Below are 27500 nucleotides of genomic sequence, written 5' to 3' on the forward strand. Positions count from 1 at the left end.
GGCTGTATAAGTCACATACAGCGCTCAGCATAATGGAGGACAGCCCATTCTGAAAACCAAGACTTTCCTCCATTTCTCAGTCAATATAGGCAGTGTATTCTGCTGCATTTAAACAGAACACATTTATTAAACTGATTTATTCATGACAATCATATTTTAGTCACCAAACATATTCAGAAATTGAAAGATAATACAATTAAATTCAGGCTAAATACTGCTAAACACTACAAAATTCCAGCTAAATTTTCCATTGTTTTGCTTCTCTTGATTTTTCCTCTGTTTAATTTTGTATTTAATATTTTTCTATAACACATAGATTTAAGTGCACTAGTTTTTGGACTGTTATCTTAAGTTATTTTGTTAGATGAGCTCCAGATTTGGCTAATCTATTGTATATGCACAAATATAATACTGTAGAGCTTCCTATTAAACTATGAATGTAAAAGAGAGATTAGTGAGGGCTGTACTTATATATGCTGAGCACTGTATATTGTTCACCCAGAGTGTTTACATGGTCACACAGCAGTAACACAACAAGCATTGAGTTTGGGCTAGCTTCTGCAGATGGACATTGCTGTACACTGCCCTTGATGGGTGAGTGGGGGAGTGTCTGTTGTCTCTCAGGTGTGAATTATTCATGAGCATTGTCACTCACACATACAGCTGAGATCACCCAAAACACACTTAACAAAATGTAGATCATTGTAATGTTTTCTCTGAATGAGAGAACAGAATAATTCCACATAATTGTGCAGTAAATATTCTAGTCTACAAGACTGCTTACTCTAAACTCTTGTTCAGACACATTCAGTCTGGTTTATGGATCTTATTTCAACTACATTTTTTCTCTAAAACCTACTAACCACACATAATATTTATTTCTACAAAACACAAGCATGTACATCAATATTTCCCACATATTATTGTAGCTCAGTTTGTGCTGAACACAAATAAAACACATGTTGGCCAGTTCTGTGTAATAAGTAGCTGAAATCAGCACAGATGTCAGGGCAGGTCAAAACATCTCAGGGGTCCCAAAATCACCTCAGACCCCTGATGGTTAACTACAGGTATAGTATGAGCAGTGTGAAACACAATCACTGATAAACCAGAATTCCTGTTATCTGGGGTTTAGTATCACCCAGGGTTAACATGTTCAAGCATGAAGAGCTCTAATATGAAACTGTCTGACTGTAGTTATTGTAGAGTGGAGAATCATTTACCTCAGTGTGTCCAGTTTACAGTGTTGACTCTTCAGTCCATCAGAGAGCTTCTTCACTCCTGAATCCTGCAGGTCATTGTTACTCAGGTCCAGCTCTCTCAGCACACAGTTTGAGGATTGTAGAGCTGAAGACAAACTCTCACAAGAATCGGCAGTGAGTTTACACGTCATCAATCTGAGAAAGAGCACACATTACTAAAAACACACTGTTAATGTGATCTGTCTGATGTAACAAAACAAAAAATCAATCAATCAAATAATCAATCAATCAGATGCTTGAACTCAGACCTCAGTGTGTCCAGTTTACAGTGTTGACTCTTCAGTCCATCAGAGAGAAGCTTCACTCCTGAATCCTGCAGGTCATTGTTACTCAGGTCCAGCTCTCTCAGCACACAGTTTGAGGATTGTAGAACTGAAGACAAACTCTCACAGCACTGAACAGTGAGATAACAGCTCTGTAGCCTGTGTAGAGGACAAACACAATATGTATGTGTTAATCTGGTGTGTTTAATAGTCTGAAGCACATCTGACTGTAGTGACTGGTTTAACTTCACTAATTAGTGAGCACATCTGCTGATTTTAGCTTTAAATAGTATTTATGTCTATTGTTACGGCTCAGTATCTGTGCCTGTGTTTGTTTGTTTTTTTGTTTTTTTTCTCTCTTGCTCCTTCTCTACCTATCATTTTCTTTAGGTCCGCCCAGCTCATCTACCTATTGGCCAAGCTAGATGCCAGTCATCATTACCATTTGCGATGACATCATCATTGTCCAATCACAAGCAGACTTCCCCACTTTAAAAGGAAGCGGGTGTAGTCGAAAGCTAGCTTGATTTTTGCTTGCTCACTGTTGTGTGTTTGCTATGTTGGTTGACTGTGTGTTTTGCTGGATGCTGGATTATGTGACAGTTTCTTGTGTTATGTGTGTTATAATCATTTGTGCTGAAATCGATCTTTAAAAGTGTTCAAATTGTGTTTTCTCTCTGATTACCAGATATACGACATTAGTGGGATTCGAGGAACAGGGTAGATATTTCGTGACCTACATGTTGCTACACGTAGAAGATACCAATGTATTATACACACTAGTTTAGAAGTGTGCGCTACTAATTGTAAGTTTTGTTTACGTTTGTGTTTAGAAGTGTAGTTTATATAGGGTGTGAAAACGCTGAAGACTTTTCTTTCTCTTTCTTTTATTAGATAGTAGAGAGATTGTGGGTTCTAGTTAGAGTTGTGTTTTGTTATATTTTCTTTTCTTTGGTGCCACTTTTGTTCCTCCTCCCCTTTATTACAACCATTTATTTATTCTTGTTTTCTTTATTTTGTATATACTTTGTTTATCATTTTTCCACTTTGTAAAATAAACACTTATTTTGGCATAATTTGGTTGTTTGTCTGCTCCATTGCCGCCACCATTCATAAAGAGTCATAAGTTTTAAATGTTGCTTTAACCCTAGCGTTTCCATCTTAAAATAACCGTAACACTATAAAACACAGATGGCTTCCTTCAGATGTTCCAATAGCCCAACTCTTTATTAAACACCTAACACTGCAAAACAGGAATTTTTAAAATAGTTTTATTATTATTTAACAAACAAACTAATGACAATAATCTTCTGTAGCATCTTTAAAGTTGCATCTCAAAGCATTTTTCAGAATAAAGTGAAACAGATGCATATGTGACAGAAATATAGAAGATATATAAATATATTCAATGTTGTTTGCTGTTTGTGTGTTTCTGTTTCTAAAGATTCCTCCATGTCAGTGATCAGGACTGTCTGCCCTGTAATCTTGCCTGCAGTTCCTCAGCCTTATCCAGCCATTTCCACCGTTTCAGTTGACTCTAGTACAGCAGTTTCAATCTTCTCTAGTACTTCTGTGCAAAAAAATGCAGTGTCTCTCTATGCAGACGCTTTCCCTGCGTTCCACATCTCAGATAACTAACACTCTAAAGATATGAGAATGTTTCATATGACTCACACACGCTTATTCTGAATATATGTGACAGACTCTTGTCAGATGATATTTTAGAGAGCAGGCGTGAGCTTCAGCTGTGTTCTCTGTGTCATTTTCTGTCTGATTCAGGCTCACACTGATACGGCTAACAGCTACTTTGACTGATAGGATTTACACAGCGCAAAAGTGTGTGATTGTAGAGCCGTGACACTTTTCCTGGTGACGTGGAGCCGATCTGCAAATCACAGCACAATACGTTAGCTGACCAATCAGAGCCTCTTGAGGACGGGCCTTTCATAGGAACTAGGACATATGACATTTGTCTTCATGTTAGCTGAGTAGCTGTATATAGTCAAAGTTAGATATATGAAAAATAAGCTGATTTTCTACAAATGAAGCATGAGCACACATCACATTGCATTCTATCAACACAACCAAGCCTTAAAAACACACTCTAGACCCCCCCTTTAAAGACATCCAGACAGTCTAGAGGTGTTTGAAACCTCCAGAAAGGTGGGCTCGCATCATCATGGAGGGTTTCACCTGCTCCACTATAGCTCTGTGCTCCTGCTGTTTATCCTGATCAACTCAACTCAGTTTATGTCTAGAGCACTTTCAACCAACCACAATGGCTACCAAAGTGCTGTACATAAAACACAGAATACAAGCAAACATACAAGAAACCAAATACATCAACTCACAACACACGAGTAAAAGCTGAAGAAAATAAGTGTTTCAGTGACCTCTGAAAACACTCAAGAGTTGGAGAAGTTCTTAAGGAGAGTGAAAGATCGGGCCAGAGTCTTGAGGCTGCTACTGAAAAAGCTCTGTCACCTCCACATATCAAGCGTGAACTTGCAAATAGAGTCGATCCTTAGTGTGAAGAGATCTCACGGGTTGGTGTATATTAATTAGCTCAGAAATACACTCAGGGGCCATGGAGGGATTTATAAACATACAGCAGTACTTTGTACTGAATTCTAAACTGGATCGACAGCCAGTGTAGAGAAACCAGTACAGGTGTAATGTGCCTTTTCTGTGCCTGTTAAAAGCCTGGCAGCTGAGTTCTTCAATCTTTCATATCAGCCAAACAATTTAACAAAGTCTGAAGGAGGATTGATTTGAGAGTCATCAGCATATAGATGGTAATTTATGCCATGCTTTTCAAAAAAATTCCCAACAGAAATAAGGAAAGGGAAAACAAAATTGGACCCAATATCAAGCCTTGCAGAACCCCCACACATTAATTGAATGACAGAAGAACAAGAGTTGCCCAAACTGACTGATGTAGTTCTATACTTCAGATATGAAGAGAACCAGTCCAAGGCTAGACCCTGGATACCAGCGTGTTTTCTAAGCTGATCAATGAGAATGTCATGATGCACTGTATCAAAAGCAGCAGAGAGATCCAATAATAGAAGAAGAACAGGGCTACCTGAACCAACCTCCAGCAAGACATCATTTGAAACCCACAATAGAGCGGACTCTGTGATATGACCAGCTCTAAACTGACTGAAATGTATCAAAAACGTTATTATTAAACATGAAATTATTCAGCTGTACAGACACAATCCTCTCTAAAACCTTTGAGATAAAAGCCCTGATCCACGGGATCTGCTCTGGTTTACTGTCCAGTAGTCGCTTCCTTGGCTTTGTCCTCCTCTCTGTCCACCTGCCTGTCAGTTTCCCCCTCACCATCTGTCCTGTACTCTGTCATGGTTTCATTAACCTGTCTCTCCCCCATCACCCTTGTCCACTGTAACACCTCCAGCTGCTGAACTCACTCTTGTCTTGTGTTTTCCTCTGTGGATTATCTGGAATCTTCTCCTAGAAGGGAGCTGTGTCATGGTCCTGGTTGTCCTGTCCTTGTACTGTTGTGTTATCCTTGTGTTCTCTGTGTTCACCCCAGTTTTCCCCATGTTACTTGCCCAGTAACTCTTCACCCCCATGTTAACTCACTAGTCTCTGTGTGTTTAAGCTCCTCTGTTTCAGTCATTATATGTTGATCATAGTTTGCTGTATGTGTGTGTGTTTCTATTGCTTGTGTTTTCTGCTCTTCAGCTCTGCCAATATTTTTGTGTATGGATTTTATTTAACATTAAAACTGAACCTAGATCCAGCTCTTGCATTTGTTTTCCCTGCCTGCACAATTAGAAGAAGATATAATAAAAAAGAGGGTTGCATGGCGGTTCATTGGTAAGCACTTTCACTTAACAACAAGAAGGTCGCTGGTTTGAGTCCCAGCTCCTGTTTACCCCACAGTGTGAAGACATTTGGTATAGGTGAACTGGGTGAACAAAACTGACCATAGTGTATGAGTGTGTGTCTGTGTCATTGTTACCTGATAATTATCAGCATAGATATGAGTCAAAATAGACAGAATGGAGAAAACATCAGTGTGATCATTCCACTCCAGTCCAGAACGGACTTTAAGGGCACTATTTTGACAGTCCATGCGCAGAGCGCAAAACGCAGGGCGCAAACGCTTTCAGGGCGTGTCAGAACGCATTTTTGCTAATTTACAGACGGGAAAATCCGCTTTGCGCCAAGGCACATGGTCTAAAAGGGTTGATTTCATTTTCTTAATGAGTTACAGGTGTGTTTTGAGAATAAATCAATCAGAGTCTCATCTTCCTTTAAGAGCCAGCTGCGCCGTGCCAAGAGCGCATTCGCTATTTACAGGACACAAAGTAAGTCTAAGTGGAAAAAATAAGAAATTTTACAAGCAAACAGTTAACAGATAACAGTTTTTTTAACAGAAAACTGTTAAACAGAGCATCTACTGCGTGAGAATGAGAGATAATGGAACTACTTTCACATTTGCTCTTGGATAGGGAAACCTTTACGCACAGACATCAATTAGCCCATAAACAATTAATTTCGTTTGTTAAGCGCAACGATTTGTTTCAAAACTATTTCTAAATTCAGTTCTAATTTCCAGCAAACTAATAAATAAACAATAATGACCAAGAGTGATCAAAATACTGAGTTATTTCCAAATACACCTGCCACGCCACATATGGTCTAAAACCTGACAGGTGGGCAAATCTAAGCTTGTTTTTAATAAAACAAATATAAATATGGATTTAATAAATAATACTGCTAATAATAATAACATTATACAAAAGCAAATTGTTATGAATGAACTGAAAAAGCCTCCCGAGATGAAGAAGAAATAAATGCAGTGATTTTTCATATTTATGTCGGCTAGAAAATAATATGTTTTGTAATATTTTAATCCTTTATATTTATATCCTATATCTATTCTTATTATATCCTATATATATCCTTAATATTTAAATTTTCATATGTAAAGATATTTGCCTATTGCTCTACATCTTGTGTGTATTAAGCAGTGTGTAAGCGAGGCGCAACTCTGCGCCGGAGTTTAGACCGGGTTAGTTTTGGTCTAATGAAAAATCTATTATAGTTTCTCAAAATAGCAACGCGCCAGCGGTCCGCCTCAGAACGCCTTCCTTTTTAGACCAGAACGCCTATGGGCGCACAAATGAGCGCTAATGCATTTGCTATTTAAACAGCGTAGCGCAATGCCTCAAAACGACTCTTGCAACAAGCTGAAACTACCAAAAGACTACTGCGCCACGCCTTGCGCCACACTGCGCTGGGTGTATGATAGGGCCCTAAAGGTGCTGTATCATTTTATAGCTGACTTGTGTGAAATTTAGACGATAACAGCCATATTACCCTGCAGCCCAAGACCGGTTACTCCCTGAAGCTAAGCAGGGCTGAGCCTGGCCAGTACCTGGCTGGGAGACCACATGGGAAAACTAGGTTGCTGTTAGAAGCAGGGGATTTTGGCCAGGACACCGGGGCTACACCCCTGCTCTTTACGAAAAGTGCCATGGGATTTTTAAAGACCACACAAAGTCAGGGCCACAGTTTAATGTCTCATCAGAAAGACGGCGCCAACTGACAGTGTAGTGTCCCCTTCACTTTTACTAAGGCATTAGGACTCATGCAGACCACAGGATGTGCGCCCCCTGCTGGCCTCACTAACACCAAACACCATTAGCTATTGACCTACATGGTAGGAAAAACAACTGGTGTGTAAGTCAATGGTTACAGGTTTCAGCTTTCTTCAAATTATCTTCTTTTATGTTCAACAGGAGAAAACAAAGTTTTAGAAAGGTTTATATCCATGAAGAGTGAGTAAGAATTAGTAAATTCACTTTTTGGGTAAACTATCCCTTACACAACCACTGCCAAAACCTGAATCTGAATGTTATTTTAAAAACACTAAAACATTACATAATGAACAATTATTAATGTATTTTGCAGTTTAGTTGATATCAATATTGTTCATGTTCATTAACATGATGTCATGTCATTTCTTATTTTCATCCGCTTATCCATGGCCGGGTCGCAGGGGCAGCAGTCTTAGGAGAGAACCCCAGACTTCCCTCTCCCCAAACACTTGCACCAGCTCCTCCGGGTGGATCCTGAGGCGTTCCCAGGCCAGCTGAGAGACATAGTCCCTCCAGCGTGTCCTGGGTCTTCGCCGAGGCCTCCTCCCGGTGGGACAGATGCCCGAGCCAACTCAGCTGACTTCTGCTGTTCAGTGTTTGAACTCTCAGCAGTGAAAAGTAAACCACACTGAACTGAACTAAACTGAACTACAACACAAAACTGAACCGACACTGTTTACATTTACTATGGTCTTCTATGTGAAGCTGCTTTGACGCAATCTACATTATAAGTGCTATAGAAATAAAGATGAATTGAATTGTCGATGTGGAGGAGCAGTGGCTCTACTCTGAGCTCCTCCCATATGGCAGAGCTCCAGACCCTGTCTATAAGGGTGCGCCCTGCAACCCTGCGAAGCAAACTCATTTTGGCTGCTTGTATCCAAAATCTTGTCCTTTCGGTCATGACCTAAATCTCATGACCATTAACATAATATACTGTATTATTTAAATTCAGGAAATGTCTACTTCTTAGATGAAAAAAAAAAGAAGGACGTTGACTTACAGAGCTCTTTTGGAGGATTTGATGACTGCTGATAGTCTGATGAGACACTCGTCTGATCTCTGGAATTTCTGAAGCTCAAACTCCTCCAGCTCCTCCTCTGAGGTCAACAACACAAAGACCAGAGCAGACCACTGGGCAGGTGAAAAGTCAGCAGATGACAGACGTCCTCTACTGAGGTGATACTGAATCTCTTTCAGCAGAGTTTGGTCGTTCAGTTCATTCAGACAGTAGAACAGATTGATGGATCTCTCTGGAGACAGATTCCCTTCAAGTTTCTGCTTGATGTAGGCAATTATTTCCTCTTTGCTCTGGTCTCTGTCATCCTGCTGTGTCAACAGGCCTCGTAAGAGTTGTCGATTGGACTGGAGTGACAGACCGAGAAGGAAGCGAAGGTAAAGGTCCAGATGTCCATTCTCACTTTCCAGAGCCTTGTCCACTGCAGCCTTCAGCAAATCAATCATGCTTTTATTTTTGCTTATCTGTATTAAAAACCATCCACGCTTCTTGTCGATGTCCAGATGTTGATAAAGGGCTGCAATGAACTCCTGAATGCTCAAGTGAAGAAAGCAGTACATGGTACCAAGAATGATTCCCGTCTCCTCCTTAAAGATCTGGGTACACATGCCTGAGTACACCGATGCCTTATAGACGTCAATGCCACAGTCTTTCAGATCGCTCTCATAGAAGATCACATTGTTTCTGTCCAGCTGCTGGAAGGCCAGTTTCCCCAGTGAAAGGATGAGCTTTGGATCCCAGGAGACATCTGCTGTGTTTTCTCCATCATACTTTCTTCTGCTCTGCTGGATCTGAAAGCGGAGAAAGTGTGTGTACATCTGTGTCAGAGTCTTGGGAGATTCCTGCAGTGTTTCAGCATGAGCCCTGTGTTTCAGTTTCAGTATGTTCTGGAGAACAGTGGCTGAAATCCAGCAGAAGACTGGGATGTGGCACATAATAAAGAGACTCTTTGACTGTTTAATGTGATCAATGATTTCTCTGGCCTGATTCTGATCTGTGAGTCTCTTTCTGAAGTACTCCTCCTTTTGGGCATCATTGAATCCTCGTATCTCTGTCAGCCGGTCGATACAGTCAGCAGGAATCTTACTGGCAGCTGCTGGTCTGCTGGTGATCCAGATGAGAGCAGAAGGAAGCAGATTTCCCTTGATGAGGTTCGTCAGGAGAACATCCAGTGAGACTGCTGAAGATACATCACCACACGTCTCATTACCAGCAAAGTTCAGAGGAAGACGACATTCATCCAATCCATCAAGGATGAACAGGACTTTGAATCGTGGGCTTCTTGTAAGGTTCAGTCCTTTAGTCTCTGGGAAAAACTGAGTTATGAGGTCTTTTAAACTTTGTCTTTCTTTCTCCTTTAAGTTCATCTCTCTGAATGGAAGAGGAAATATGAAGCTGATGTCTTGATTTTCTTTCCCTTCAGCCCAATCCAGAACAAACTTTTGCACAGAGACTGATTTCCCGATGCCAGCAACTCCTTTTGTCAGGACAGTTCTGATCTGCTCGTCTTGTTCAGCTGCTTCAAACAAATGTTTGCATTCAACCTGTATCTCTAGTGACTGATGACGTCTGGAAGCAGCTTCAATCTGTCTGATCTCATGTTCAGTGTTGACCTGTTCACTCGCACCCTGAGTGATGTAGAGATCTGTGTAGATGTTATTCAGAAGTGTGGAGTCTCCTTGCTGAGCAATTCCTTCAAACACACTTTGATATTTCTTCTTCAGGCTACATTTAAGCTGATTATTGAAGAGCAGCTCATCTAAACACAGGAGCAAAGAAACAGAGAGATTTAGTCTTGACTTATTTGTAAGTGTCAGTCTGACAGATTGAGATGAGTAGGGCCAGACTGAACTTTCAGACATTTTTTGCTTTTTCTGAGGAGAATTTTGTAAAATATCTGCAGACTACTGCGGAATCATTTTTTTTGGGATTATCATAAATAAAAACTAAATATATAAAATAATAAATAAAAAATAATACTTTTTTAACTTGTAAAATAATACTATTTAATAATATGTAATGTTTACAATACAAATCAAATTAGATCCACTTAGTTGCTAAACAAAGTAAGTCTTTCATTTAACAGATCTACTAAAGAACAGAAAATATGACTTTACTAACTGCACTTTAAATAAATCATATGAACATTTTCACTTTTGTCAACAATATTACTGAAATAAAATAAAAACTGAATGAATATAGATGTACACAAGTTACTGAATAGACTCAATGATGGGCTAAAACTCTGTAAATCTGCAGGTTTCGTGTGGGTCTATCCATGAGTCTTTTACCCTGGAGAGTATCAGCAGCTTGATTTTGCTTCATCTCTCTCAGGAAGAAGAGTGTGAGATCAAGAGCTGCTTCTGTGATTCTGCTTCTGTTCTCATTAAACTCCTTTACAAAATTGTCTTGTCTGTTTTCATCTTGTAAGATTTTCTTAAATTTCTCCAGTTCATTCTTCAGAAATCTGATCATTTTGCTCTCAAGATTCTATGAGTGAAGAAAAGAGAAGAACAACATTTAACCAAAACATTCATTCACAGTTGTTCACCCAAAACCTACTCAATAAATGAAAATATATTATAATACATTACACTATGAGTCTTTAGAATGCTTGATTCTGATTAGCTGATGAATATTCAAAGGTTATTTACATTTAAGGGGTTCACACACTGGATGAGGAGCTCATCGCTGCAACATGGCGTGCACATGACAGCTGGAAGTATTACACACCAGACACACACATTCACATTTTTAAAAATAAAAAACTATTTAGATGGCGATCCTGTGGAGCAACAGAAATATGAAGTGTCCTGCGTCATAGCTACCCAGCCAGCAATGACATGTGGGGCACGGATGGGTTAACTACGGGTTCTATGGGAACTGTGGGGGCATGTGCTTTGGCTGGGTGAAATCAGCGGATCCTTTGAAGGTTTTGTAGTACGAGTCCCACATAGGAAGCCCATATGAGCTAATTACATGGGTCCTATAAGGGACAGGCATGGGCCAAGTGGGCATGAGTTTGGTCTGGGAACACATATATGGGTCTTGCATGACATATTTATGGATCAAGTGGGCATGGGTTTAAACTGGTAATGCACATAAGGGTGTTGCAGAGAATTTCTATAGCCCAAGTGGGCATGGGCTTGAACTGGGAACACAAATATGGGCCTTGCATGATTGCCCAGTTAGGACCAACATAAGATGCTTGCAGAGCCCACTTTAAGCCCCTATGAGCATTCAGGGTTGAATTCTGGTGCAAGCCCACTTTAAACACCTTTAGGCAGGTGGGGCCCAAATGGGTCTTTCATGAATTGCCTGTTTAAGACCCACATAAGACCCTTATAGATCCCACTTAAAACCCATCTGAATTACCCAGTTAAGACCCATGCAGTACCCTTACAGGTCCCACTTTTAGTACGTCTGGGCTTTCACGGCTATTCCCAACGTGGATCCTGGGTGCAAGCCCATAACGAGGCCCACATTTGCTGCACATGAAGCCCTCATCTGGGCCCCACATGTCATTCCTGGCTGGGGAGGCACCCTAATAGAAATCTGTGTGTGGCAGTGCAGCGTTGTGTGGTGCCGAGAGGCGCATCCGGTGTGAAACCCCCTTTATATATCACTACTGCTGAATGATTTCAGATATCTCACAGCTACAAAAGACAAAAATCACACCAAAACACAACACAGTCTTAGAGTAAGATGTTTAAGAGACTAGTCCAACACAAAATGTAGTTCTGTTTTAACAAGGTCATCTGTGTTTAGACGTCTACTACAGTGATATATGGAGGAATTGACTCTGGTCTGTTGAATTAGAGAGTAATGCACACCTGATATATGATGTCAATCTCCATAAAAACAGCTGAAATACTCATTTTGATCATGTTGATTGGACAAACACAGATCTGAACATTAAAGGTTATTATCATTTTTATTCATAATCACAACTTAACTATATGTTCATGTAAAATGAGTGAAACTGACAGGGAGTCGTTTCTCTCTCTGTGTCTTCTGTCAACATGACTGGCAAACATGTCAGAGAAAACAGCTGAATCTTCAGGAGCAAACTCATTTACAGAACAAAAGCTCTTTATTTTAGAAATCTGTATGAAAAGAGTGCAAAGCAGAACTCTGAGCTCATCAGCCGGCTCATCACATGACGAGTATTTTAAGAGTGTTTTGTCCATCCTGAAATTACAGAGTGTGTTTCTATTGGGGACTAATTCATCATCTCTTCCCGTCTGCTTCTACTGGGCTGTTTGTCGTCTCCAGTCTGCATTTCAGAAATGTGTTAAATAAGACCCTCCTCACCTCACGCCTCCAGTGCACACGGTAACGCTTAAGGGGGGCGTAATATTAAAATATTCAATATGGGTGATATTTAAAAATTTGACATGGTTGACTAAATTATTCCAATATTATCACTAATATTGAATGCATCACTCTACCCTACTCATGACTAATGTACATGCATTAATATATATCATGTATAATATTATCTCTCATTGTTTACAATAATATTCCCTCAACATTTTAAAGCACAGTTCTGTATGGCTCAAAATAAGCTGCTGCATGAATGAATGAGATGATGAAGAATGATGAAGATCTGCTTATGCTTTAATGTGTCCTTTCTGCAAGAGATTTACTATTACTTTCAAAAGTCAGTCCCTGCAGATAATGTGATACGAAGATACGGCATGCATGTCTGGGACAACATTCTAATAGAAGCAGAAACATTAAGTCATTCCAGAAAGACATAATAATAATAATAATAATAATAATAGTAATTAATACATATAGAAACAGAGACAGAAAAAGTTGCTATAACTAGAAACCAACTATTTGCTGAAATTGAAAATTAAGTGGAAATCATGAGAAATGAAGTCGTGATCACAAGAAAACAAGAGAGAAAATATATTTTAATGCATGACCCTCCATAGATTAAGACTATTTTGCAGACATTTTTAGTTGTGTGGTTATAAGGGTACAAGATTTAGTTCTCAAAAGTCTTGTGAACAAATATTTCTGTGTTTCATGGTTATTTCACTGATTTTATGACTCAAAATGAGTTTTTCCTACCTGGAAGATGGACTGGAGATTGTCTGTAAAGCTCTTGTGTCTCCTGTGAGTCTCGTCTCCTGAATCTGCTGACTCATATTCATCACTGTTAACAGATAAATCTACTGTAATCATACATTTACACCTCTCACCACAGCGGAAAGAACTGCCAACTATTCCTCCGTATGTTTTGCCCTTCCAGCTGCAACCCAGCACTGGGAAACACCCATACACTCTCATTTACACATGCACACACACACACCATGGCCATTTTAGTTTATTCATTTCCCCTATAGCGCATGTATTTGGATTAATATGTTTAATACAGTCCATGTGTGAGCAATAATGTACAACACTGAATACCTTTCAGCAGATGATGGTGTTTCCTCTCTGAAGTATGGTGGATGATCTTTTGACTGGTCACTCTTTAGAGACACAGAGCTGGACACACATAATCCTGATCTCACACTGAACACACAAACACACCAGAAGAAAAAATAAGTGTCTCTTTGTAGCAAAATTCGCTCATAAGGGGAATTATGAATGATTAATTACTCATAGGCTATACAATTTTTCTTCACTTGTATTGCCTTTTCCTATCGCAGCTGAATGTGTGTTAGATCAGTTTCAGTGTTCAGTGGAGTTAATGAAGCATTACTTGTTTCACACTTCAAACTGTTCATTATTTGCTCTTTAACGAAATCTGGCAGATACTCTAAATTGTCAGGCCTGGCCTCTCTCAGGAAGGCAGAGGATCACAGGAGTTATCAAGCTTGTAGATTTAATGATAAACACTCGCATGGAGGACAGAGGAAATCCCCAATCTCTGAATTAATCTAGATTAAAATGGCTCATTTGAATTCTGCCGAAGGCATTCAGAATATGTGTGCTACCCAAATAATAAGCCTTTGAGCCAGGTGGCGCATTATAGAGCAGGGGCTCATCTCCTGTTTCCAAAATGCATCACAAACTGCTGGAGAAACTGGATCAATAAGATGTGCTTGTGTTTACTGTTTATTCAATTAAGTGAAGTTTATTCATAAACTAATTTCGAGAGGATCACGTGCTTATGATTTATCACGTCCAGTCTCGCATTTGCTAATCACTAATCTTCCAATCATATGAGCCCTAAGGCACCATAAATAGTCTAAGTTTTCAGTTCACTTTATCTTCGTTTGGAAGAAGCAGCTTCACCGTAGCTAGCTCCGTTGAAAAAACAACTCTAAACCAGCATGGACAACCAAAGCAGCTACAAGCTACAATCACCAGGATCTCTGTTTGGAAGAATGCTCTGCTCTGCTCATCAACTACAAAGCTACAAAAGCTACAAGCGCTACAAAAGCTTCAATCTACACGCTTCAATCTACAAGCTTCAAGCTACTATCTACAATATACAATCTAAAAGCTTCAATCTACAAGCTACAATATACAAGCTACAACAACAACTACTACTACCATTTCAAACAACTCCAACAATTTCATCAACAGCTTAAACAACAACACCAAAACCTTCCACTTCAAAGAGCCTCCACAACGCATCTGCTGTGTCTTCAACCTCATTTCCCAGCAAGATAACAGCCAAAACTCCAAAGCTATTGCAAAAACTGAACCTTTACCTTCTCCTAGCAGTACACATGCGATCCATCGTTTAACAGATTGTTTGCTGGAATGTGTTCAGCAGAGCCATAAACAATGTTGAATTTGATTAACAAAATGGCCGCCAGGCTTTTTGCACCTTTTGCATTGCCTGACTGAAACTCCGTTAAGCCAATAGCTGTAAAGAGAAGCATCACCATCCAATGAGCTAAAAGACTGGAGATGGTCCCGCCCTCTCTCTTGGCTCTGTTGCAAAGACCTTATGAATGAATAGGCCAGACACGCTTGTGAATTTAGTTTAAAAAAAAAAATAAATAAAAAAAATAAATAAAAAAAATTCCAATAGACATTTAACTTCTGAAAAGATTATTACCCAATCAGTAAATTATAGCAAGCTATTGGAAAACATTATGCCATCAAGCACAAAAGTCCAAGTGTAATACGCCATACAAAATATCATATAGGATTATGTAGCAAGTCAGTCGGGTGTGAAAACGGCAAGACAACAAACTTCTCACTTGACTGTTATAAATAAAAATTTGAACTTCACTATCACTTCACATGCTCACTCTTCAAGAGATACCAGTTTTCCAGGACCACCAGACAAGCCACACCCCATATGCTCAGCTCTCTATCCCTCTGCCATCCCGTGGGGAGACGAACACCCACCTCTACCATCCTTGCACATTGTAGCAATAAAGCTATCAGACCATGCATTAACAAAGCGCTTCCATTTACATGCCCTTATTCAGATGCCTCGCATGGATATTATCTAAAACAATTTTCATGTCTGCCATACTTGTATTATTTTGCAAAGATTTAATTTCTGATTCTCTTTGTTTTTCTATTTTAGAGATCATGACTGCTGGCTCCAGAAGCTGACCCTCATCCAACCTACTACACTCCACATCCTCTTCACAAAGGATACATTCCATTTTTCACTTTATCTAATTCGTCCTAACCTTCAGTCTGCGACCTCCGAACCCGAAACAGTCGATTATCTTATTAAAAAAGAAATCGACAACAAATTCATGATCGGACCTTTTAAGGCTCCTCCATTCAATATTTCATGCATTAGCCCCATTGGTGTCGCAACTCGAAAATTTTCCGGCAAAAAACGCCTCATAGTTGACCTTTCGTCCCCACATAATTCTTCTTTCCCTAGCATTAACAGCACGATACCACTAGAAGAATATACGCTCAACTATCACGACATCGATCAAGCAATTTCTCTTATAAAGATAGCCAGCCACAACGCCTGGCTAGCCAAAGTAGACATCTCTTCTGCCTTTAAAATCATGCCAATCCACCCAGACTTCTGGCACCTTTTTGGCATTTATTGGCGCAATCAATTCTATTTTGCAGTCCGACTAACCTTCGGATGCAAAAGCAGCCCAAAAATATTTGACATGATTATGCTGGATTCTATCCATAATTACGGAATTCCATACCTCATCCACCTAGACGATTTTCTCATTATTTCTCCCCCGTCATCTCCTCCAGCCAAACACCTAGCGATCACCCAACAAGTTTTCGCTGATCTCGGAATTCCTCTAGCAGAGGAAAAAACTTCAGGTCCCAGTACTTCAATCGAATTTCTGGGCATTAATCTAGACTCGCACAAATTTCAAGCATCCCTTCCCAAAGAAAAGATCGATCGGATCATTTCTCTATCCCAAATCTTCCTCGAAAAACAGATGTGCACAAAACGAGAACTCCTATCAATTCTCGGCCATCTAAATTTCGCTATGCGCATCATTCCACAGGGCCGCCCCTTTATTTCACACCTCCTTCAACTATCCACCACAGTTCAAGGTTTAGAAGAAATAATTATTCTCTCTAAACCAAGTCGCGATGAACTCTGCTTATGGATCTCTTTCCTTAAGCAATGGAACGGCTGTTCCTTTTTCTATAGCGACTTAACAACTTCCCCCATCGACATTAACCTATACACAGATGCTGCCCCCTCTATTGGTTTCGGCGGCTACTACAAAGGACACTGGTTTGCCTCAACATGGCCACCCCAATTCTATTCCATTCCAAAAGACCAATGTTCTTCAGCCCTATTCGAACTCTACCCCATTGTCGCAGCAGCCATCTTGTGGGGGGACGAATGGTCTACTTTTAGCATTCTCATTCACTGCGATAATGAAGCCACAGTGCATTGCATCAACAAAAGGCGCTCCCACTCCCAAGCACTTATGCCATTTTTAAGACGCCTTATCTGGATATCTGCTAAAAAACAATTATCATGATTGCTGAACATGTACCTGGTTGCAAAAACCAAATTGCTGACTCTCTCTCTCGCTTCTCTCTACAGAAATTCTGGCAACTGGCCCCGGAAGCAGACCCTCACCCAACGCCTGTACCTCCGTATTCAGAAACGATATTGCCATAAACCACCCACTTCATAATCTTCACCAAACTTCTCTATCTCTCATCCTGCAAGCAATAGCTCCTAGAACCCTCAATGCATACCTTACAGCATGGAATTCGTTCAAACAATTCCATATTCTACACCAACTTCCTTTCCCTGATTTTTCTCTCCTCTCTATCACTTCCTTTATATCCCACCTTCACACCGCAAATCACCTACAAGCCAGTTCAATAAAGAGCTACCTTAGCGAGATCCAGTTCTTTCACAAATTAATCCATGGGTCTCCTTCCGACACCATCACAAATTCGCAAACCTCCCTTCTTATCAAGGGTATTCAGAAAAACCACCCCACCAGCCCTGATGCCAGACAACCCATCACACTCAAAATCCTTACCTCATGCATCTACACCCTTCGCAAAGGGTATATTTCCTCCCATACAGCCCGCACCTTAGATGCTATGTTTAATCTAGCATTTTTTGGGTTTCTTAGATGTTCCGAATTAACAGTTACATCTAAATTTAACCCTCTACTCCACCCCACTATCTCAGATCTAGCTTTGCAAGATAAGGAAACCATCTCTTTCCTTATCAAACAAAGCAAAACAGATCAAACCCAGAAAGGACACTCTATCCTCATTTTCGACATACCTTCTCCTACTCGCCCATTCCAAACCCTCCTAGCCTATCTTAATCTAAGAAAATCTCAAGAAGCAAACCCTATGGCCCCGCTTTTTACTGACGACGCTAACCGTCCAGTATCTCGATTCTGGTTCCAAAAACACCTTAAAGAAATTCTTCGCCTATCAGGTTTTTCCCCAGAGCCATTTTCCAGCCACTCATTCAGGATTGGCGCAGCCACTACAGCAGCCTCTAACGGGCTCTCACACAATCAGATCCAGACCCTTGGTCGCTGGTCTTCTGAAGCTTTTAAATCTTACATACGCCTCAGTAAATACCACCTCAAAGAAGCACAACAGGCTCTAACCAACCCCCAAGCAACTCCTCACAAGGCTCCAACTCACAAAGGTACCTAATAGAGCCTCAATTCTCGCTAGAGTCATCCTAACCAAACTCAGCAGAAGCCTAATCGTCCAACAATGGCACCCCTACAGGTTTTGCCAAGGACGCCCCCAATGGCCATTACAGTTAGCATTCCAGCAACCTCATTGCTCCTCTCAGCTACACTCTTCCCTCAAGCTCAAACCTCCGCAGAGGTCACTCCTATCTACACCCTACCCTCAAGCTCAAACCTCCGCAGAGGTCACTCCTATCTACACACTACCTTCAAGCTCAAACCTCCGCAGAGGTCGCTCATATCTACACCCTACCCTCAAGCTCAAACCTCCGCAGAGGTCACTCCTATCTACACCCTACCTTCAAGCTCAAACCTCCGCAGAGGTCGCTCCTATCTACTCCCTACCCTCAAGCTCTAACCTCCGCAGAGGTCACTCCTATCTACACCCTACCTTCAAGCTCAAACCTCCGCAGAGGTCGCTCCTATCTACACCCTACCCTCAAGCTCAAACCTCCGCAGAGGTCACTCCTATCTACACCCTACCTTCAAGCTCAAACCTCCGCAGAGGTCGCTCCTATCTACTCCCTACCCTCAAGCTCTAACCTCCGCAGAGGTCACTCCTATCTACACCCTACCCTCAAGCTCAAACCTCCGCAGAGGTCACTCCTATCTACACCCTACCTTCAAGCTCAAACCTCCGCAGAGGTCGCTCCTATCTACACCCTACCCTCAAGCTCAAACCTCCGCAGAGGTCACTCCTATCTACACCCTACCTTCAAGCTCAAACCTCCGCAGAGGTCGCTCCTATCTACTCCCTACCCTCAAGCTCTAACCTCCGCAGAGGTCACTCCTATCTACACCCTACCCTCAAGCTCTAACCTCCGCAGAGGCCGCTCTAAACTCAAACTCTCACAAAGCTCCATCTTTCGTAAGAGCTACTCTCCTCCACTCTCTGCTCCATACCTTCACTCTACTCTGGCCCCCGCAGGGGTCACTTAGAGCTCCAACTCCCACAAGATTCACTCAAAGTTCTCTTTTCACTGCTTCAAACCACCTATTCTACCCTTCTTCTTAACCCCGAAAACCATGACCCCCGCAGGGGTTCCTTCAAACTCTAACTCCAGCAAGAGTTATTAGAATCCTCTTTTCACCCTTATTAATCCTATCTAATTAATGCCCATGCATTTAACCTCTTTCCTTCTATTATATCCAGCAGCCGGATATAGCTCTAAATTTCCTGCCTTTTGGGGGGTTTTTTGCTTCGAATACGCGGCTGCTGTCCCGAGCGATTAATTCTGCATTTTGGGGAGTTCTGAGATCCACCGAGCTCAGGCTCCCTTCTTGCTCTGCCAACGGGAGGAAGCCCCGGGCTCGAGGAGCCCTTGAGCTCGGGGCTCTCTCCCGGGACAGCATGCCAAATAAGCTTTGTAAATCATCAGCTAAGTGTGAACTCTTGAAGTGAAGTTTATTCATAAACTAATTTCGAGAGGATCACGTGCTTATGATTTATCACGTCCAGTCTCGCATTTGCTAATCACTAATCTTCCAATCATATGAGCCCTAAGGCACCATAAATAGTCTAAGTTTTCAGTTCACTTTATCTTCGTTTGGAAGAAACCCCCCTCCTCCCCTATTCTCCTCCTTTACCTGTAATTGGGCGGCACGGCGGTCCAGTGGTTAGCACTGTGAACCACACAGCAAGAATACTGCCGGTCCTAGTTCGATAGGACCGGTGAGTGTTTCTGTGGGGAGTTTGTATGTCCTTCCCGTGTCCGCGTGGGTTTTCCCCGGGCTCTCCGGTTTCCTCCCACCATCCAAAGACATTCAACATACTTAACAATCAAGCTGGTCTAATTCCTTACGTTCCCTTAGCTACAGCGGCAGGGGAGTTCTGAGATCCACCGAGCTCAGGCTCCCTTCTTGCTCTGCCAACGGGAGGAAGCCCCGGGCTCGAGGAGCCCTTGAGCTCGGGGCTCTCTCCCGGGACAGCATGCCAAATAAGCTTTGTAAATCATCAGCTAAGTGTGAACTCTTGAAACATGAATTTTGAACTGTAGGCCTAAATAACCTCCAAACAGCCATTTCTGATTACCTTAATCCGACTAAAGTCATAATTGAACTCAACAGTAATGGGAATAAGACATGTGGAGTCTGCAGATATTAGTGGCATTACTGAAGTAAACACCACCATCAGACTATTACCGTCATGTAGAACTTTTCAACATTTTCCCACAAGATCCACACACACGGCTGTCAGTTAAAAAAAAAACACACACACACCCACACACACACACACACACACACACACACACACACAGGGCTGCACGATTCTGGCTAAAATGTGAATCACAATTTATTTTTGGTTAAAATCAAGATCCCGATTCTTTCTCATTATTCTTTAGATGTAAAATAAAGGTTAATATGAGTCGGCTATTATTATTGTTAATTCTCAATCATATCATCACCCAGGATTTATACGGTTCTCTCTGTGTTCTGAATGATTTTGAGCTTCAAAGTTTTTGCAATCCATACAGCAAACAGTGTGTGTGTAACGTTTGCTTTGTAAATAAAAAGTCTTCAACTGTAAACAATAAGTTGTCATTTAATAAGAATATGTCAATAACTCAAATTTGACAAATGTCAGACAGAACCTTATAATTGTAAAGTGACGAAATGGTAAAACAACACTGATAATATTAGGTCTAGCTCTAATATATACAATAATAATATTATGAGTAGCTCTACTGCTGCTTAAAATGCTAAAGTTTGTACAGTCATTATGGTGGACTTGAACAGACTTTCAACATGTCCTGTTTGTTAATTCACAGTAAAATGATGCCATCAGAATACAACTATTCATAATTATAAAGCTGAATTATTATGTTTCAGACATGTGCTTGTCGTTTGTCATTGACAGCATTATCAGACCGTTTGTTTTCACTGGTGAAATCAGACATTTGTCATTATCAGATTTCGTCTTGCATTATATTCAACATTATGTGAAGTTTAATTTTAAACTAATTTCGAGAGGAGCATGTGCTCATGATTGACGCAGCTGGTCCACATTAGCTAATTATGATCCTCCAATCAAAGGATCCCAAATCACTATATATATCCTCATTTCCTTTCTACAACTATCTTCGTCTGGAAGAAACCCCCCTCCTCCCCTTCTTCCTCCTTTATCCAGAATGGGCGGCACGGTGGCTCAGTGACTAGCACTGTTGCCTCACAGCAAGAATACCAATGGTGTTGGGTCTTCGCTGAGCCATCTGGTATTTCTGTGTGGAGTTTGCATGTTCTCCCTGTGTCGGCGTGGGTTTCCCCCGGGTTCCCCCGTTTCCTCCCACCATCCAAATGTGCTCTATATTATAGATAAAACAAGCCTAAACCTGTTTTATAATGTCTTACTCTCAGGAAGTTCGCCTTGGCCTCAGCAGCGGGGGAGTTTGAGATAGACCTGAGCTCAATCTCCAGTCACCCTGCAAAAGGGGGGAGCCCTGGGCTCGAGGATTCCTTGAGCTCAGGGCTCTCTCCCGGGACAGCATGCCAAACAAGTTATGTATAAATCATGAGCTAAGTGTGAACTCTTGAAATAAGCTAGAGTAGCTATACTGACACTTTAAACATTTATTTTCATGCACAACACTCTGTGTGAGCTATTAAAGAAAATAACATATCAAATGCTTGTGGTAATCATAACTGTAAATGCGATATGATCATTTAAATGATGTGCGCACAGGTTTCACTTCCGAGTGCGGCTCATGGCTGCCATCACTGTGATAAAACACACACACACACATGCAAATCATTCTTTCACAATGGCTCTCAAACGATCGCTCTGTGCAACAAACTGAACGTTATTTACAACTTTATTACCTGTTATTCACAGCCTATGCAGCTTCTGTTCACTAAAGTAGCCGTCATTGGCGTGCTCAGTAGCTCGTGGTCAGCTCACGTGTGATTTTGCGGTCGTGAATACATCATTAAATGAAGACAGAAATGACGTTTCTGGGTGAATTATACCTTATAAATACAGCATGTGACACTTTTAACAGCTTTCGAAGGTGTTCATGTTCCTGAGAGGACTTGTGCGACTGCCTTTGCTTCTCTCCTGACGTCAAAAATATAATTGGCTGAATCGTGGAAAAGCTGAATTAAGATCGTGTGTAGGGTCGAATTGAGATCGAGATCTTTTTTCGATTAATCGTGCAGCCCTAGCGTGCGTTATTAAATTCCATAACACTCTCACCAGTGCTCACTCCTTATTTGCGTCTAATACAGGGCTCGACAGTGCGACCATTTCGCTCACATTCGCGACTAAATATAGACGTGTGCAAACTGGAAAATGTATTTAGTGGCACATGTGCGATTTTCTTTTCTAATAAGCTTGATTGCTTACTTAATTCACTGGGCCACGGTAAAACAACATGCTCTTCACACTAGCTTATGGTGTATTACGCTGGAAATCTATAGTGACTGTAGCACATGCTGACGCGATCAACTACAGCACCTCTCTACTCCTTTATTTTCTTCACGTCAAGCGGTCTTTACATTGTTTTGTATATGTTGCTAAGCAACACAAGGCACCAAATGGCGGCGAAGCCGCACAACGCCTGAGCCTTATAGAAAACGTCTTGGCATATCGTGGCACGTCCAGCGTGAAACCCAATTCAACATCAGTGCTTCCCACACAGACTTTACCTAGGCAGTCTAGTTCAGAGAACACTCTGTTAAAGACTCACATGCTCTGCATGCAGACCCAGAGAGACGCGCTGGACACTGAACTGCTGTTCTGATTTTGGTTGTAGCTTTGAGAAGAGCGTGAGGACACGCATAAATGAAAAGTCTTTTACTAAATAGACTGACTCAGGTCATTATTTGGGGTGACAATACATCTTTTCCACGGACATGTCCAAGATTCTGCTTACGCTTTCGATATTAATTGTATTCGTTTTTGCAATACATTACGCGCAAGCTTTGACCGGTGCGTCTCAATCTCTCAGCTGCAGCAACACTACAGCAGAGAGAGAGAGAGAGAGAGAGAGAGAGAGAGAGAGACATACACATAAACAGTATCACCCTATATATATCTAACGACAAGACCAGCAGCTCACTTCAGCTGAATGCTTCTCGAAAGTTCTGCGGTATGAAACAACTTCATGTTCTCGCTCCCTGATTCATGTTTACACACAAACGCACATAAACAATGACTTGTTAGAAATAAAAGGGCACTTCATACAGAATGAATTACTCTCCAATTGTGAAAACACTGTAATGAACTATTGGCAATATATCCTGACGTGGAGTAGTCTGGGTTTGACGTTTTGGCTGCTGTGTTTATTTTTTTCTCAATTGCCCAGTTTGCAGTATTGAATGAAATAGTTTAGGTTAGGTTCCAGTTGGATTGAAAAAATGAGTGACAACCATCATAATACATCTATAAAAATATGAGTTTACGTCGAGAACAAAATAGCACACAGCTGTGAAGGTCTGTATTCTAGTTTAGTGAAATAGCAAGCTATTTAGTGATGATTGGGGAGCTTCACTTAAATCTGATCAATCGATCTGGTCAATTGATCTGAAGAAAAGGTTTGTTTGTCAACTGTACTTGTTAATATTTGTATATACTTTGTTGTATAAATGACCTCTAAGTGAAGAGGTGTTAGTAATTCGAAGAACATACCGTTTATTTCAATAAAGATTTTTTTGATCACTGAGAGAGAGAGAGAGAGAGAGAGAGAGAGAGAGAGAGAGAGAGAGAGAGAGAGAGAGAGCAGATTTGACCAGTCAGTGGTGAACAGTGAAGAGAAACACACAACATTTGTTTGTTAAATAAGAATAAGAAATCAAGAAGAAATAATTCTGTTGCTGAAAGCCATTCAAGTTTAATAGAAAAGACTGTATTACTGCAGAAGAAAACTTTAATTCACAGAGGCTCCTTTAAGAGTGTTATGAGTTTGTTTTGTTTATTCAGCTCAAACTTATAGTCAACTGAAGGTCTGTCTGATCAGGTCTGTTACTCAATAATCAAGGGTAAACAGACGAGTGATGCGCTGCTTTCTCATTCTGCACAATCTCAGCTTCACTGAAAACACATTCGACTCTAAAACCTTGTTGTGTAACCTCTTGAGTAAAAACTCACTAAAGAAATCAGAGGAGGAGATATAAAACACTAAACAGTATTGTGTATCTGTAGGAATCTATATAATCTCTGAGTCTGAGAGACAAAACTATTTAATAATCCCCTTCACTGAACTATACACCATGTTTAACATGCACGTTTGTACTAATTTAAGTTCTGTTGATCTTCTTTCTCTCCTCTATAAACACAAGCTGAAACTGTTCTGCGGTCAGCTTTAACTCTCTGATGTTGTTCTGGACTTTAAACCCGACACATGACACACATTGAGCTTTGATAAACATGACCCCAGATCGAGCTATCTGTAATCTAGAATGATCTAAACACATTTGCTGAAGCTGTAAACTGAAGCTTTGTCCATCATTTGATCAGGCAATAGCAACACAAATAAGTGCATTGTTGTTGGTGTTTGTTCTTCAGAGAAAGTGTTGAAATAATGGTGTAAAAACAGAGTCAATACCTGTGTTTCTCTGAGAGAGAGTCCTTTACTCGCTCCTCTGCCATACTGCAGCTAAAACACCAATGCAGACATTAGCAGAGCTTTCAGGAAACAATCAGCCGCTGACCATCACCTGGAGATGACAATATACTGAGATGAAGAACAGCACACTTTATAGCAATCAATGCTCACTTCACTAACAACACCGCACTGAAACAGACCCGACAGGACAAACTGACTTTCAGTCATTTCACAGCAGATATATTTAGGATCAGACAGCCATTTAAACACGCTTATACACATATAAACCCCTTCATCATTTTTACAAATCATAATGTAGAAGTGTTAAACTCACATGCAGTAGTACAGACGCTGTTGTGCAGCAGGAACACAATCTGAGCTCTCGGAGGTATTGGGTAACTGCAGTCTGGAGCAATAGACATGGCTAAAGGCAGGGTAAAAGGTTTTTCAGTGGTCAAAGGTTTGTTCAGGCAGGGGCGGGGTAAAAGGTGTTTCATTGGTCAAAGGTTTTATTTTCAGTCAAATGCGATGGCCAATGAGATTAACATATTAAATAAGCTGATCGCTATGGTGGATCATTCTACTTTATGATACTGGTGTAAAGGAAAAATAAAGATCAAGTGTATGATGCATGCGTGCATGAATACATATTTTGTAAATATAAAAGTATTATGTATTTATTTATTAAATTATTATTATTTTTTATCATTACAAACACAAGCTGATTGGCAGGGTTTAAGAGCCTTTATGACTCTTCTGCTATTTAAGTCTCATCATTCAGGATGACACTAAAACACAAGCATGCTGGGATGTAATGACTGGGAAAACATAATGTGTAAACTAATTAGGTTGTAAACTTGGACTCAGTTTGATTTGAAATGTAATGACATTGTACCCTGTCAAGATGCATTCAGAGAGATCTTCACTGCAATGTCATTGACTTAAGAAAGAGAGAAAAGCAAGCCTGCAATTGCAGCGATCCACAATAAATGGTCTTGTGCTGCCATCTAGTGGCTAAATTGAATTTAAAAAGTGATTATTGCTACAATGGTAGTTGCATATTGTAAATCTGTGTTTGAGACCTTTTAAATGTAAATGAATATAAATAAGTTAACAAGCATGCTTACACACACACTCACAGTGACAAACATAGTGGAATGGAAAATTTGCATGAATGCGGAGCCAACAAGTCTGACGCTATCATGTCAATATAAACCAAAAATCTCTGAGGAATATTTCCAGTACCTTCTTGAATCTACGCCACGAAGGATTAAGGCAGTTCTGAAGGCAAAAGGGGGTCCAACTTGGTACTAGTAAGCCATTGGTGTCAAAATCAATTCTCGGAGGGCCGCAGCTCTGCACAGTTTTGCTCCAACCCTAATCAAACACAGCTGATCCAAATAATCGAGGTGTTCAATAGAAACTTGATCACCTTAATTAGCACATCAGCTGTGGTGTTTGATTGGGGTTGGAGCAAAACTGCAGAGCTGCGGCCCTCCAAGAATTGACAAGAGGCGTACCTAATGTGGCTGGTGTGTGCATGCGTATGTAATATATATATATATATATATATACATATATATATATATATATATATATATATATATATATATATATATATATATATATATATATATATATATATATATATATATATATATAACCTTTCTATTTTTTTTTTATTGCTAACTTACTATATTTGCATTGAGAGTACAGGTGCCTCAGATAAGCTCTACACTTTTCTGGGTCTTTTTTCAATCCTAAGCAGACCTTGAGAAAAAAAAAAAAGAAATGAATTGCAAAGTGCAAACTGACATCACTTTAAATGTATAAAAAAGATTTAATATTTACCCTGAGCTGTCAAGCAGGAGCGCACACCACCATCTCCTTATGCATGTCATATAGCCTGTTTAAAATGCAAAGACTATTACTACAATGGTAAAAAGTCTTCTGTTATACTGGCTAACAAAGTGTTGAGCAAATACTCACCTCAGAATAGTCAAACTCAACCTCAGGAGAGATGTACATGACATACTGAAAGTCAAATATGTTGTTTAGTTCTGAATTACTAATGAGATTGTGCATGTACATTATTAAACTTACCTTGAGCACAAAGACTCCACAGTTACTGGAGAAACACTGCATTAGAATATCCTAAGTAATGTTAGACAAATGTGTATAATCAAACATGTAAAGACATATATAATATACATTATAAATCTGCAAGAATCATTAACAGATAAAAAGTCATGTATTAAAATCATTTAAAGTACAGCATGTTTGAAGTACATAAGAAGTGTCAAATGCAACATCCCATATGCATAGATGAAGAATATGCTAATTACATGAGACAAACAGATTCACATTTGGATATTACATGAATAAAACGTGTCAAAAATGCAACATATATTGTGAAATGTTGCAAAAATGCCACTTATGCTTTCAACCATTGGATTTACAGATATGGACATGTTCCTAGCGTGTTGTTTATAATATGATTTTAGTGGACTTTTCTCTCTAAGTGGACATATTTGATATATTTTGAAATGCATGTTGCATAAATGACATGTTTTAGATGTAAAATCCACATATGAACATGTATGTCATTTATGTATCCTAATTTGCACGTACACACTGACATGTGTCAGATTTCTGTGTGGGATTGCTGTTCAC

The 27500-nt window shown here is 40.3% G+C and overlaps 1 protein-coding gene across 5 annotated transcripts in view; it reads right to left on the minus strand.

Annotated features, from left to right (window-relative positions):
- The window catches only part of si:ch211-232d10.1, a 257203-nt gene that overhangs the window by 193161 nt on the left and 36542 nt on the right, over positions 1-27500 (minus strand). For 3 of the 5 annotated variants that reach the window (XM_088650862.1, XM_088650863.1, XM_087249777.1), the window contains exons 1-8: positions 25162-25247; positions 24828-24939; positions 13604-13708; positions 13262-13346; positions 10471-10669; positions 8165-9938; positions 1511-1684; positions 1224-1397 (exon numbers count right to left, since the gene is read on the minus strand). In XM_088650862.1, coding sequence (XP_088506988.1) covers positions 1224-1397; positions 1511-1684; positions 8165-9938; positions 10471-10669; positions 13262-13346; positions 13604-13708; positions 24828-24871 — 2555 coding nt within the window. In that variant the 5' untranslated portion in view covers positions 24872-24939; positions 25162-25247. Of the gene's footprint in view, positions 1-1223; positions 1398-1510; positions 1685-8160; positions 9939-10470; positions 10670-13261; positions 13347-13603; positions 13709-24827; positions 24940-25161; positions 25248-27500 lie in introns of those variants that run through there. The other 2 variants (XM_087249778.1, XM_088650864.1) reach the window with 2 other exon arrangements.

This window comes from Danio rerio, chromosome 4 (assembly GCF_052040795.2).
Source record: "Danio rerio strain M-AB ecotype USA chromosome 4, GRCz13ab, whole genome shotgun sequence".
Taxonomy (NCBI): domain Eukaryota; kingdom Metazoa; phylum Chordata; class Actinopteri; order Cypriniformes; family Danionidae; genus Danio; species Danio rerio.